General features: G+C 42.2%; 1 protein-coding gene and 1 non-coding gene across 2 annotated transcripts in view; one reads left to right on the top strand and one right to left on the bottom strand.

Moving 5' to 3' along the window:
• Positions 1–13107, bottom strand: part of LTA4H (leukotriene A4 hydrolase) — a 29275-nt gene extending 16168 nt beyond the window's left edge. Inside the window, exons 1-4 of the mRNA XM_034773188.1 lie at positions 12886–13107; positions 8516–8646; positions 3556–3676; positions 1919–1987 (exon numbers count right to left, since the gene is read on the bottom strand). Of these exons, the coding sequence (XP_034629079.1) occupies positions 1919–1987; positions 3556–3676; positions 8516–8646; positions 12886–13038 (474 nt within the window). The 5' untranslated portion in view covers positions 13039–13107. The remainder of the gene's footprint in view (positions 1–1918; positions 1988–3555; positions 3677–8515; positions 8647–12885) is intronic.
• Positions 13108–13299: 192 nt separating this feature from the next.
• On the top strand, positions 13300–13371 carry TRNAD-GUC. Its single transcript has one exon. It is a non-coding gene; the product is annotated as a tRNA-Asp (tRNA).
• Positions 13372–15630: the final 2259 nt, after the last annotated feature.

A 15630-nucleotide genomic window follows, 5' to 3' on the forward strand; every position in this document is an offset into this window, starting at 1 on the left:
CCTCAAACATTATACCACATGCTGGGAGCTGCTACAGCAAGTAGCCCCCACTACATTTAGGTTATGCTAATATTTTACATTTAACCTCTCTCTCCCTCTCATCTCTGCCACAACTAGAATCTCACGTCAAGTAGAAATAGACTGTTTGCCCTCCCTCTAAAACAGGCAATGTTTTATCAGCCAGAAGGGTTGCTTTAGATGATGCATGTTTCTTTCCCCTTTTTAGATTCCCAACTCATTGTCTCAATGCACTCCCAGCTTTTACTACCTCAAAAAGGAGAAAATGGGCAGGGGGGGGGGGGGGGGGAGGACACCACCACCACCAGCACACCAAGATCATTTGTTCTGATGTTGGCTTTTTAAAAAAAAAAAAAAGAATTAATGAATTATGTAAGGGATAGTTAACTGAAAATTTAACCCCTCCATAAGATGAGTTAAGAGTAGATTCAAATATCTCCTCCATGCCAATTTTTGTGGTATTACAATCAGATTTTCCTGATTTGAATAATCTCCCTCCTGTTCCTGTGTGAAAATAAAAATATACATGAATAAAGGGAAATGACTGAATATACAGGGGAAGATTGCAAAACTGTACACAGTGCTGTCAAATGCACAAATAAACAAGTTGAAATCAACAGACGAAAATATTATTATTTCAACATTTCAGGTATGGTAATATTAGGGATTACTTGTAAATAGATTTTTCACAATGTGACTTTAAGTTGACTCTATAGCTTTAAACATTCCCATATTTTGAAACATTTCCATTTTTAATTTAGAATTATTACTCAGCAATCAGTCTGTACCATAGGCCAAACCAACAAACCTTCCTTATTCCACAGGATTTGTAAGGCTATGAAGACTTCATAATTGTGTTTATTTTAAAAAGCCCTTACTACCTCTTCATTTCTTTTTGAGAGTTTGACAAGTCATTGAGGCAGTTTATACTGATTAAATACTTCCCATATTGTTCAGCTGTCTACCTAAATCAAGAGACTCTTATAGAAAACCAAAGGGAAGTTTATCTAGAAAGTAAACTAATATTCAAAATGGAATGCTTTGTGTACAAATGCCAGACTAAGCGGGTAAAACTACTGCTTAGAAAAAGATCATCAGGAAGCCGGCATGGCCACCTTTATTCAGTAACCTTTCAGAATCTCCCCCAATGTCTTTCCCAGAGTACAATTCTGCTCCATCTTTCTCAGTAGGCCAGCTCTATTAATTTCTCAGTCTCCTATGGCAGTGGTTTTCAAATCGTGGGTCACGACCCAGAACTGGGTCACGGAATGGAAGCATCCTCCTCTTCCCCCCCTCCCAACCCAACTTCAGGTAAAATGACTGCTGATCTGTGGTCTTTGAAAACCTGTTCTCCCACTGTAGCCTCAACAGATCACTCTGCACATTAACCAGGGACCCCACTGATCTGAACAACATGGTCTACTTTTCATATGGGGGGGGTTCAGCACAGTGCTGCTTGTGCCTCAGGAGGGACATCTTTTCCCCTTACAAGTTAGAGAAATGCAACCAGGGAGACAGGCAGTTCTGAGTTATAGTAAGGCAAATTCCCATTTGGTGGTTTCATAATGGACCATATTCTGCAGTTTGTATGTGAAATCTCTCAAAGAAATCTCTGCCTGCCAATATACCTACAGATTGAATTCTCACGCTATTTCCACATCCCTTACTAGAGGCTGCCCATCAGGTGATAAAAGTGTAAAGCTTTTAATTGACTGGCTATTTTAATTGCAGGGTAGAGTGAAAATTTACATTAGCAAGTTGCTATGTGGCAGTGAAATCTGAATGCTCCAATAAATTCCTTGCAAGCAGTCTTGTTCAAAGAAAAGCCTGCCAGCTAGAAGAGGCTTCCCCATTCTAGTTGTGCTCTTCATTCAGATATGCATGATTTGTGTTCATCTACCTCTGCATAGTAGGTTAGTTTCACAGAAGGTGTGTCCTGGCAAGGAAGGATGGCTCTGCAGTGGATAGCCTGGAAAAAGACAAATTACGGATATTTCTTATATGCAGCTTTTGCAATACATTACACAAACATATGGTGTACAGTGTCAGAAGAGTAGGAGCCAAACAGAAGGGCAATGTAATATTGCTAGCAAAATTGTAACGTATTTCAGCCTGCTGTCAAAGTCCTCACAGCCCAGTTTCTTCCTCAAGGGCCAGTTCTGCTGCTTTCCCATACAGAAAAGGAAATCTGTCTAGCAAGTGTTTTTAGGTATAGGGCAACTTTCACTGCAACTGCAGAAGCATCAAGTGATATGGGAGTATATACTGGGAAATTAGTATGTTTTGAACTACACGTGTGCTATTAATGCATCTTCAGCATTACAGAAAAACTCTCAGTGAGAAAGAAGGGAAGCACAATTTCTCAGTCTTATAATTTAAGGCCAGAAGGGACCACCAGATCATCTAATCTGACCTGCAGCACTACCATGCCCCGCACAGTGAACCCAACAACCAAAATTAGACCAAAGTATTACAGCACACAGGAGACTAGATGATTTCATGCAACAGGCAGAGTATATAAGTAATCGGGGTGCACCAATGCCCCCACAATGGCAAGGGAAATGATTAAGTGAGATCTATCCAGATAATCCTGATAAATGACCATACCCACATGCTGCAGAGGAAGGTGAAAAAATTCCAAGGTCATTGCCAATCTGACCCAGGGGAAAACTCCTTCCCAACAACACATATGACAATCAGTTAGACCCTGACCATGTGAATAAGAACCATTCACCCAAGCACCTGAGACAGAGAGAGAGAGAGAGAGAGAGAGACTGCTCAGTGCCACCTAAGAGCTAGTTTGAGATGTTTAAAAAAATTAAAATATGGTTCAAAGCCAAAATAATACAAGCGTTATAAACCGTTTTGGGGTGAACGGTTTTGTGCTATTTTAGTTTTATTATCCAATGGCCAAATTCTGCCACAAGTTCTGCAGGATGGTTCTCAGATGTGTATTTTGATATCATCATCCTGCTGTAAATGTATGTGGTTCTACCATTCTAGCTTTCAGTTAAATCTGTTCCTCTGGACTATAGCTCCTTGTATAAGAGGGTTTGACTCCTCCCCATCCCAATATTTTAAAGCACACTTCTTCCACTGTTTACACTCTTTAGGGATAGCTTGTTTAATTGTAATAGGAATCCATACTTCCTACTTTTTGATGGTCTATGCTAGTTTTCCTAGAAGACATCACGCTACAGAAAAAAAGTTAACTGCCATGATGTACCGATTGCAAGAATTGAATTATGAAAGCAGTTTGGAGATATTACAGTAAGTTTGCCATTATTAAGTTTTATAGCCTCAGCACTAATAGTGTTTTACCCTTGGCCTTTGTCAATAATTAAAAATTGTGGACTGCTGTACTTTCACTTACTACCCTTTAGATAACAAATGTCATCTAGGAACAAACATGACAGAGCTATACAGTTCCTTAGAGCCTATACTAAATAAACCTACAATTTATGCTTTCCCCTCTGTTGCCCTTTTTTAAAGTATGAAGGACATAGACAACATCTAATTTCAGAGAGTCCTTCTAACCTGACATTGGCTGAAGAGAAATGGATGTTTCTTCCCCGAAGTCTGTTCTGGAGTAAGCCACTGGAGAGCTGAAGATTTTGGAGAGGTTTCAAAAGAAGTTTCCACAATCACATCTTGTCCCCTGCACAAATTAAACAGATAAGCGTTTTCTGACATGCCCTGCATTGAATTGTAAGGCAAAGACTTTCAGGAGATACTATAATACTGACAGTTTCTCAGCATTGTCTTAGCTGAAGTGAAGATATCAACAAGTTGTGTACCGAAGCCACTTTTTGCTTGTGACTAGGGTACAAATGTACCAACAATTACCCATTATGTTTCAAATGTTAATACCCTCCCAGGAGAAGCTCTCTTTCATCCTCTAATGAGAAATTTCTCCTCTCCCCAACCGAAAAGGAGCTAGAAATTGGATTTTCCTTCAAGAAGCCTCACAAAGGTTTCCACAACTGTTCAATGGCCTACCATCAAAAGCTACTTCCCACTTCAATATGGAAACACAATAGTGAGCCAGGCAGAAGTTAATGACAGGTTTCAGAGTAACAGCCGTGTTAGTCTGTATCCGCAAAAAGAAGAACAGGAGTACTTGTGGCACCTTTAATAAATTTGTTAGTCTCTAAGGTGCCACAAGTACTCCTGTTCTTCTTTTTGCAAAAGTTAATAAAGCCTTTTATGTATAGACACACATTCAAGAAGTACCTATCTTAAAAAAGTGGGCTTTGTGTACTTTGGAATGAAAAATATTGTCCGCCCCACTGGAATTAGATTGAATATCCTATTTACTGAATATAAGCAAAAGAACGGTTGAGAAAGCAAGACTGGCACATGAACAATCCTATTTGATTAATGCCATTAAAGAGAATATATGACACTCCCCAATTTTGTTCAGAACTCATGATTCAACAGTTCATAATCAATGAAGGCAAAGAGCAGTGGATAAGGCAAATGCTGATATACTAACAAGAGATCTAAGATACAATGGACAATTTCTACATGCCAGTTTAAAAAAAAAAAAAAACACTGCTGTTAGTGGTTATATTGAAGTATTTGATCATTTCCTGCTTTTATGAAAGTTCCTAGATTCAAAAATGTGAATCAATTTGGAATCAATCCTAATCATAAGTTAAAATGAATGGTAGTTAAACTCAGAGAAGTTGAAGCAACTAGTCAAACATTTTAGATAGATCAGCCAAGCAGTTTGCAGTATTATTAAAACACATAGACTACTATTATTTAGTAACCTAAAAATTCATTTGAATCATTATATTGTACACATGCTTACGACTAAGTGCTTGTGCTTATAGCTATAGCTCATTCCTCCATATCACTGTTTTGTTACACCTCATCTCCCACACATGCACACTGAGTTGCATCTAAAACCAGTTTCTCTCTATAGGTGCTGTAAAGTGCACAGCTGGGGTGGGACAGTCACTTGTTTCTCTTATAAAAGTCTAGCCCGAAGTCAGCTGCCAGCTTTCCAACAAGTAAGAGCCAGAGGAGACTTTCTTCAAAGCGCACCGGTAATGTTTATGTTTAGCCAGAGGAGTCACTGCTGTGCAACTCTCCTTTCTCTCCCATTTTACCCACACAAAGAGAAATGAGACCATTACTTCCACAATCTGCCCAGTACCCACTGGCTCAGGGAGTGAGGGGTGATTACTAAGGCTGTCAAAAAAATTAATCATGCAATTAAAAAAATTAATTACATGATTAATCACACTGTTAAACAATAGAATATCATTTATTTAAATATGTTGGATGTCGTCTACATTTTCAAATATATTGATTTAAATTACAACACAGAATACAAAATATTTATTTGTGATTACATATATTTGCACTGTAAAAAAACAAAAGAATTAACAAAAATAACAAAAGAAATTGTATTTTTTAATTCACCTACTACAAATACTATAAGGACTTTAGAGCCTACAAGTCCTTGTTCAGCCACTCACTCAAACAAGTTTGTTTACATTTGCAGAAAATAATGCTGCCTACTTTTTGTTTACAATGTCACTTGAAAGTGAGAACAGGCGTTTGCATGGCACTATTGTAGCCGGCATCGCAAGATATTTACATGCCAGTTGCGCTAAAGATTCATATGTCCCTTCATGCTTCAACCACTATTCCAGAGGATATGCGTCCACGCTGATGATGGGTTCGACTCGGTAACGATCCAGTGCGACCGACACATGTTCATTTTTATCATCTGAGTCAGATGCCACCAACAGAAGGTTGATTTTCTTTTTTGGTGATTTGGATTCTGTAGTTTCCGCATTACAGTGTTGCTCTTTTAAGACTTCTGAAAATATGCGCCATGCCTCATCCCTCTCAGATTTTGGAAGACACTCCAGATTCTAAAATTTTGGGTCAAGTGCTGTAGTTACCTTTAGAAATTTCACATTAGTATCTTCTTTGCATTTTGTCAAATTTTCAGTGAAAGTGTTCTTAAAACGAACAACATGTGCTGGGTCATCATTCGAGACTGCTATAACATGAAATATATGGCAGAATGAGGGTAAAACAGAGCAGGAGATATACAGTTCTCCCCCAAGGAGTTCAGTCACTAATTTAATTAACACACTATTTTTTTTTAACGAGCGCCATCAGCATGGAAGCATGCTCTCTGGAACGATGGACAAAGCATGAAGAAGCATATGAATCTTTAGTGCATCTGGCACGTAAATATCTTGCAACGCTACCTAAAACAGTGCCATGCAAATGCCTGTTCTCACTTTCAGGTGACATTGTAAATAAGAAGTGGGCAGCATTCTCTCTCGTAAATGTAAAAAAAAAACTTGTTTCTCTTAGGCTTGGTCTACACTAAACCCCCAAATCGAACTAAGGTACGCAACTTCAGCTACGTGAATAACGTAGCTGAAGTCGACGTACCTTAGTTCGAACTTACCCCCGTCCAGACCCGGCAGGCAGGCTCCCCCGTCGACTCCGCGTACTCCTCGCGGCGAGCAGGATTACCGGAGTCGACGGGGAGCACTTCCGAGTTCGATTTATCGCGTCCAGACTAGACGCGATAAATCGAACCCAGAAGTTCGATTGCCTGCCGCCGAACCAGCGCGGTAAGTATAGACAAGCCCTTAGTGACTGGCTGAACAAGAAGTAGGACTGAATGGACTTGTAGGCTCTAAGGTTTTACATTGTTTTGTTTGAGTGCAGTTATGTAGCAAAAAAACCCCTACATTTGTAAGTTGCACTTTCATGAAAAAGAAATTGCACTACAGTACTTGCATGAGGTGAACTGAAATATACTATTTCTTTTATCATTTTTATAAAGCAAATATTTGTAATCAAAAATAATATAAAGTGAGCACTGTACACTTTGTATTCTGTGTTCTAACTGAAATCAATATATTTGAAAAAGACGAAAAACATTAAAAAATATTTAATAAATTTAAAGTGGTATTCTATTGCTTAACAGTGCAATTAATTTTTTTAATCACAATTAATTTTTTTTAGTTAATCACATGAGTTAACTTCGATTAATCAACAGCCCTAGTGATGACCATGACCCAAACATGCGTTTCCAGAAATAGTGGCCAGTTTTGATGATGTATGACAGACAACTTCAGTCAAAAGTCTAATTCAAACAAGACAAGTCCAATATACAATAAACAGCTTTCAGCTTGGGTACGTTACACAGCAAATATGGTAGGGTATCAATTGTTAAAGACATTGCAACAGTTGTTTGGCAGTGGCTTTTTGACACAACATTTTAAAGAAGCTTCCTGAAAATTAATTCATTCTCAAGTGAGCTGCCATTTGCACAGCTGTAACTGGTGAGCTGAACTTGCATACTTTGTACACTCACAGTCCCAACTGACTAAAATGGCAATTTGGGGTTTGCCAGGAATGCAGGAAGAGGCCCCTATAAAGAGCAAAGAATACAAAGACTGCAACTTTATACACTACTTTAGGCATTAGTGATGTTGGCAGAAGATCTTGAGCAGTCCCTTTGCTTATCAAGCTTGCAGCAGAAATGCACAGAACTCAGGGCTAGAATTCAGGCCTTGACAAGTGAAAATACTTAGGGCGTGGCTACACTGGCACTTTATACCACAATAAAGCCATCCAGAGCACTCTACCTTACTCCCAGTCCACACCGGCAAGGCACGTAGAGCGCTCTGACTCCCTGGCTAGAGTGCTCCTGGTACTCTATCTCCACAAGAGGGATAACGGCTGTTGCATATTGGCTGAGACGCCCCAGGGCCAGTGTGAACAAGGAGTTATGTTACAGCGTTCTGACTGAACTCCAGAAACATCCCATAATCCCCTTAAGTCAAGTGGCCTCTCTTCTCTTTGTTGTGAAATCGGCTGAGGAACGCGGAAGTGCCTTTTCAGAGCTCCCAGACAGCGTGCAACAGGGCAAAGCAAATGTTTACTGAGCGAGTGAGAGAGAGGCAGGGGGGCTAGGTGGATCTGAACTTACAAGATAGTATGCTGACACACACTCAGCACTCCAAAAGCCCACTCTCTCTCTCCCCCCACATACAAAACACACACTCCATCCCACCCCCCCTCATTTGAAAAGCATGTTGCAGTTACTTGAACCCTGGGATAACTGCCCATAATCCACCGCTCCCAATGCCGCTGCAAATGCTGCAAATGTGGCCACGCCAGTGCGCTTGCAGCTGTCAGTGTGGACAGAGTGGAGCGCTTTCCCTAGTGCGCTCTCCGAAGGCTGGTTTAACCCAAAGCGCTCTACAGCTGCAAGTGTAGCCAAACTCTGAGGGCAGGGTTAACTATAGAAGAAACTCATCAGCACAATTCTGAGCAAAAGCAAACTTGCACAAGCCAGCAGGCGTATGAATGTGATCACTTATGGGAAGTGCTAGAATGTTTGTGAAATACTTGGCACTTTTTCAGTAAATACTTTAGCATGCCACTTTTGTAGACTATCCCTAGCAGGTCTGTACAAAGAGAGGAGAATGAAAACAGGTACACATACCTTCTCAGTTCAAAAGGAAAAGTGATTTCCAATGGTGTCCCTTTGAAACTATGTCTTTGTCCAAGAGCAAATTTTGCATCCTGTCCATTAACAGCCACTTTATGTATTTGAAGGTCCTTTGTATCCAAAACCTGTAAACAAACAAATGTTAGGTGCTGACTGCAAAATACCTAAGTAACACTTTAAACACATATATGAAATGTATCTTTCAAGAACTCAGAGCTGCCCTGGAAAATGTCTTTGCCTAGTGAATTAGGTCAAACATCTAGTAACTATGTTAAATCTAGAATAGAAAAGGATTTGTTGAAGTCAGCAGCATTGTTTCTTAGCTCTACATTTAACACTGTTCCTTTTTTTTTTTCTTCAATTCATTAATTTAATTTCACCCCATCTGTGACTGAGAGACTATGTGTATGGCTATACATTGCAGTGTAGACATACTCAGCAGATGACCCATCAGTGCAGAGCAGAGCAGAATTAACTCCCATATCTTACATACAACCCTCCTCTTAATACACCCCAGAATATTAGGCTTTTCCTCAACTGCATCATATTGTTGACTCCTATTCAATGTGTGATCCACTATAACCCCCCAGATCCTTTCCAGCAGTACTACCACCTAGCCAGTTATTCCCCATTTTGTAGTTGTGCATTTAATTTTTTCACCTTAAGAGCAGTACTTTGCCCTTATCTTTACTGAATTTCATCTGGCTGATATCAGACCAGTTTTCTAATTGTTCAAGATCATTTTGAATTCTAATCCTGTCATTCAAAGTGCTTGCAACTCTTCCCACCTTGGTGTCATCTGCAAATTGTATAAGCATACTATCCACTCCTTTATCCAAATCAGTAATGAAAATATTGACTAGCATGAGACTCAGGACTGACTCCTATGGAACCCCACTGGATACACCCTCCCACTTTGACAGTAAGCCATTGTTAACTACTCTTTAACTATGGTCTTTCAACCAGTTGTGCACCCACCTGATAGTAGTTTTATCTACGCAACATTTCTATAGTTTGCTTATGAGAATATCATGTGGGACTGTGTCAAAAGCCTTACTAAAAATCAAGATATAGCTCATCTATTGCTTTCCCCATCCACTAGGCCAGTAACTCTATCAAGAAAGAAAATTAGGTTGGTTTGACATGACGTGTTTTTGACAAATCTATGCTGGCTATTTCTTATATCCCTATTATCCTCTAGGTACTTACAAATTGATGATTTAATAGCTTGTTCCAGTATCTTTCCAGGTAGCAAAGTTAGGTGACTGACCTATAATTTCCTGGGTCCTCTTTGTTCCCCTTTTTAAAGATATGTTCTATATTTGCCCTTCTTCAGGCCTCTGGAACTTCACCAGCCCTCTAGGAGTTCTCAAATATCATTGCTAATGGTTCTTAGATGGCTTCAGCTAGTCTGTAAGTAGCGTAGGATTAATTTCATCATGCCCTTTTGACTTGAACACATCTAGCCAGGGCCGGCCCTAGGAGGGTGTGGGGCCTGGGGCATAGGCACTGAGTTTCTATCTGTCGGGGTGTGTGTGCTCCCCCTGGCTCTGCTCAAGCCCTGTCCTCACTCCACCCTTTACCCTAAGGCCCCCACCCCGCCTCTTCCCTGCCCAGTTTTGCCCCTCCCCTGAGCGCACTGCACCCTCACTCCTCCCCCTCCTTCCCAGCACCTCCAGATACAGTGAAGCAGTAAGCACTGAGAGGAAAGGGGAGGCGCTGATCGGCAGGGCCTGCCAGCGGGAAGGAGGCGCTGGGCCTGGGAGAGGGGAGATTGCTGGGGGGCCCCGATTCTCCATACCCTAGGGACAGCTCTAAATCTAACTTATCCAAATAGTCTATAACTTGTTCTTTATTTTGGCTTGCATTTCTTCCCCTCCCACCTTGTTAATATTAATTGTGTTGAATATCTGGTCACTATTAACCTCTTTAGGGAAGACTGAAAGAAAATAGGCATTAAACACCTCCCATGTATTGAGGTCATCAGCTCACCTTCCATGCTAGGACCTACATTTTCCTTTATCTTGATCTTAATGAACTCAAAGACAATGTCTGAAATAATGGTTGCCATCATATGCTAGTTAAGGGATGCTAACCTATGAGTGTATGGTTTATACTGTGTAAAATGTGCACCAACAATCAGGGTGGATTTGATTTAAATCAATTTGATTTAAATCACTAATCAGGAAGACTCGATTTAATCAGGGTGGATAAAAATCAATGACTTTTTAAAAAAAATAAATCGATTTTATTTAAAATCGGATTTTTTGATAAAATGCTTTTTGAGGAAAAAGCCTATCTAAAGATAGTTTTAATTAAGATACATGATAGCTCAAACATATCTCATCATGGAATAGGGATTATAAATTCTAATTCTATACTAGGAGACAATATATTCATGTAATGTTTAAGAAAAGTTTTATAAATGAGTTCCAAAAGTTCATGGATTAGGGACCCAATTTTATGAGGTTCCAGGCGCTTCTGTATAGATTATTTAGGTTAATCTTTCTATCTACCCAATGGGACTCAGTGCTCAGTCTAGAAGATACCATCATAGATGCTTAGTTTTGCAGTTTTCAGACTGTGGATTTGTGTCTCCAGAGATAACATGCCGGTTAACAGCAAAAATGTTTTTAAATAAATCAATAAATAATATATAGAGGTGAGAAATAACAGACCTCAATCCTACTGTCCCTCTGCAAATTTGTGTACACAGAGTCAATCCTTTACCTCTCTCTAAAAGTGCAAAGTTTCAAAAAGTTCAATGAATAGAAGATTGTTGGGGGTGGAATAGAGCTGGACAAGGAGGAAAAGCGGGAGGGATAGCTCAGTGGTTTGAGCATTGGCCTGCTAAATCCAGGGTTGAGGAGGCCACTTAGGGATATGGGGCAAAATCAGTACTTGGTCCTGCTAGTGAAGGCAGGGGGCTGGACTCAATGACCTTTCAGGGTCCCTTCCAGCTCTATGAGCTAGGTATAGCTCCATATATTATATTATTAAGTCTGGAGAAAAATGTGAGAAGGGAGGAACAGGCAGTAGAAACAAAAGTGAAACTGCTTGAGCAGCATATTCCAGAAGTCTTGAGGTCTTTCTGAGTTGATTTGATTTGAGACCATACCATTCACCCACTAGAAGGGAAAACCTATCATGGCAGCAGGTCATAAAAGAGATCCAGTTCTGGAATACTTTAATGAAGTTCCTCTACTACCTGGGGTAAGACAGGTATGCGTGCAAAATGCAAACAGTGCAACGAAGAAATGCAAGGCCTGGTTGCCACAATGCAACAACATCACGAGAAGTGTTCCTTCTCAGGCAGAAGCTGCGGTGAAAATGATGAAAGGAACATGTCTGAATATGCAGGATCTTCAGGTTGGTAAACTTTTTTATTTCATACTTCTTTCTTAAGGACTACCTGTCTTCCTTCTGGGCTATTCTTGAATTCTCATATTTGAGCAAAAAATAAAGCCATTACTCTATGGTACTATTCCCAAACTGGGTCTCTTTTATGGAACTCATTGGAACTCATTTACAAAACTTTTCTTACACATTACGTGAATATATGGTCTCATACTACAGAATCAATAATCCCTATTCCATGATGAGATATCTTGGCGCTATAATGTATCTTAATTAAAACTATCTTTAGATAAAATGCTTTTTGAGGAAAAAGCCTATCAAAAATCTAATTTAAATAAAAAAAAAACATTTTTTTAAATCATTGATTTTTATCCACCCTGCTAACAATGGTTCTCGCTACACATTCACTCACTGCCACCTCAGTCCCCAGAGCCCTGCCCCCCTGGCGGTGATGTCTCAGGCCGAGAGGCGTTATCAGCCCCAAGGGCCCAAAGTACATCGGCACCAGGCGCGGCTCTTACAAGGCAAGAGCGAGCGCCCCAGGACCTGGGCGCGCCCAGGGAACCGACCCGCCCCGCCCGGCACCTCGGGGCAGCCCAGCGCGGACAGAGACCGGGGCACTGGGGCAAAGCGCCGCCTGCAGAGGGCCCCGCCGTGGGGGTGGGGGAGAGGGATGGATACACAGACCCCGTCGCACCCAGCGCGCCTGACTCCCAACCCTCCGCTCAAAGCCCAGCGGGGCGGGGGCGGGGGCTGACCCCCCCAGCCCCGGGGTGTCAATGATGGGGGGGGAGTTGATGACCCGCCCCCACCCTCCGGCTCCCAGGACCGCAGGGGGACCCGGCCGTCCCAGCCAACGCTGTGTTGACGCCTCCCGCTGCAAGATGCCCCGGGTCAGTGGCCGTGTGAGGCGCGAGACCCCGCGCCCTGCCCCGGCAAACCCCATTCCCGGGCAGCCAGGCCGGGGACCCCGCAGCAAGACCCCAGCCCCCAGGCCGGGCCGTTACCAGGCAACGCAGCCCGTCCCGCTCGGCCCGCAAGGTGAGGGCCGCGGTGCCCCGCAGCGCCCGGCTGCCGAAGTCCACGCGGCAGCGCAGGTAGAGGTGCTGCGTGAGGTGGTCGGAGGAGGAGGCGAAGGAGCTCGGGTCCAGCTCCGCCATGGCTCAGGCTCGAACTCGCTCTAGCGACTGGGCAGCGCCGGCTGATAGAGGGCGGGGCGGGGCTGCGCTCAGGGAGGGGGCCGCGTGGCGCCCTCTGGGAAGGGTAGTTCCGCCCTGGTGGACAAGGGGCTGAGGAAGGGCCCCGTGGTGCATTGCAAGGAGCCACGCCCAACGGCCCTTCGGGGAAGGTTGCGACGCTTGTCCACCAGGGGAGAGAAGGAAAGCACTTAGGGGTTGGATACGCCAAAGGCGTCATGCAGATCCTCGTTAGTATAGTGGTAAGTATCCCCGCCTGTCACGCGGGAGACCGGGGTTCGATTCCCCGACGGGGAGGCAACAGTTTTTTTTTCCCCCACCCCTTGTTCTGGAAACCCGGAGCCGGTTGCCCACTAGCTGGTAAGGCCCCGATCCCCAGCGCACGAGCCATGCCCTGCAAAGCTGCCACCCCTGCTGGCGAGGCGGGACGTGCTTGCCGCGCTCTGGCTCTGGCAGCGCCCTCGCCCAGGAAACCAGAGGCAGCGTGAAGCGAAACAAGCGGGATCGGATGCAGGGACTTGGCTGAGGCTGAGGATCGCTCCTGCCAAGCGCAGCGGGCGGCGGGATACGGACCATGGAGCGCAGCGCTCAGCCCGCTAACCTGGCCTCTAGTTACTGGTTGTGCGCGGCTCGGGTGCTTGGCGCTGTACTGTTCAGTTTCAAGTCCAAGCCCCTGCTTCACATGCAGCTTCATGTGCCACTTAAGGCTGAAACTCCGCGTTCTTTGCTGTCTGGTCAAAGGGGGATTTTTAGACATTTTTGAGAGTTCACCGTTTTTTCCTCTTCAAACCATTCTTGCCTCCTTCCCCCAGGGGGATACCTCAGAAAGGCTGAACTTAGAAACCTGTAACGTGATAGATCACTAGCAGGAAATGTCTGAATACAGATTTTTTAAAAAATATACATATAATATATAACAAAGGTTTGAAAATGCAGGGTTAAGTGTGCACAGAAGAAAAGGTTAAAACTTAGCTGCCTACTTGAAGAATGAGAGAGTGGGGAGGTGTGCACAGGTAGTTCATTTTACCTGCTGAACTGGACGAATATAGAGGGAAAGTATTTTCATATCTGAATAACAGACAGCTGAATAAGTTTTAGTTAAAATTTCATCCCAAAAGGAATCTTTGAGGTAGGTATGAGTGACTGAGAAAAGGAGCCTTAACGTGGAACTCAACCTTAATTATTTAAGATAGAACTTAAATTATAAAGACTGTTCCGCAAAGTCAAAGTAATACAAGCATATTGACTGAATTCCAAAGGAATTTGTGCGACAACTAATCAGGATTCTAACTGCCTTCTAGGCCAGGATGTCCACACTACCTATTTATGGTTAACAGGCCACTTTCTGTTTCTAATATAAAACTGCACCTCAATTAGACCCTTGGGAGGATGCGTCTAAAGAAGGAGGTATAAGTTAGGCTCTGTATAGACTTGGAGTGAGTCTTGATGTGCCATGCTAAATTTGCATTCAGCACCCTCACAACAGACTCTAGGGACAAGTCCGTGACACCTTTGAAATGTAGGTGACCAGTAGAGTTGGTCCAGATTTTTTAAACAAGTAATTTTTCATTGAAAAATACTGATTTAGTTACAAATCAAAACTGTTCATAAAACTGGGTCAGTTAGACAAATTTCCCAAATAAAAAAAGTGTTGAGAAAAAAATCTGAATTTTTGAAATGTTTTGGTATTTTCAAAATAATAGAATTCAGTTCTCTGGATCAAAGTGATTGTTTGTTTAGAAATTTTCAGCTAAATAGACTGAAAAAAGTTGAAATCAAAATTGAAATAAAATGTTTCCATTGACCCAAAACAAAATTTCATTTTGTTTAATTCATGAATATTTTCAAGATTTATTTTTTTGTCCCATTCAAATGGGAGGTGTGTGGGGGGGGAGAATCAAACTCTCACATATTAGTGGGATGGGAAGACAGTTTCCCAATCATCTCTTGTGATCAAACACATACATGAGACCAGGAGTTGGGTGGATTTGGGGGGAAGCTCATAAGTGACAAGCCCATTTTTCATTCACTTGTTTTCTGAAACTCCTTTTGAGCTGAAATTTTCCATGATTTGTTTCTATCTGAAGATGAATTATTTGTATGAATTTGAGCAAAAATGGTTCAGCAATTTTGAGCATGAGCATGTTAAAAAAAGACCCCCATAAGGTGTAAGTAACCTTTCTAGAAGGAGATCTGTGAAGTAGGCTAATATATTGCCTTAACTTTATAGACCCAGCCTACAGATCATCACTGAAAATGTAATTTGGCCCTTCCCACAGAATAAGTTTGCCCTCCTTATGAGTTCTAATCAAATTATTCTATACCAAAAGTGACATTAAGAGGCTACCATGGTTCAGCATTCAAGTTAGGACATACCACAGTAAAGATTGCATGTATCTCCATTCCCTAGCTGCGAAATGCCTTAAGGATGAAATTTATTCCTGTGCAGTGCCCTAGTATAAGATATACACACAATGCTTCAGTTCTCAAAGTGGAACTTAAGTGGTGCCTATATCTTGTGCTGGCCCTCTGCCCAGGAGTAAATTCCATCCAAGG

The sequence above is a fragment of the Trachemys scripta genome, chromosome 1 (genome assembly GCF_013100865.1).
Source record: "Trachemys scripta elegans isolate TJP31775 chromosome 1, CAS_Tse_1.0, whole genome shotgun sequence".
Lineage (NCBI taxonomy): Eukaryota > Metazoa > Chordata > Testudines > Emydidae > Trachemys > Trachemys scripta.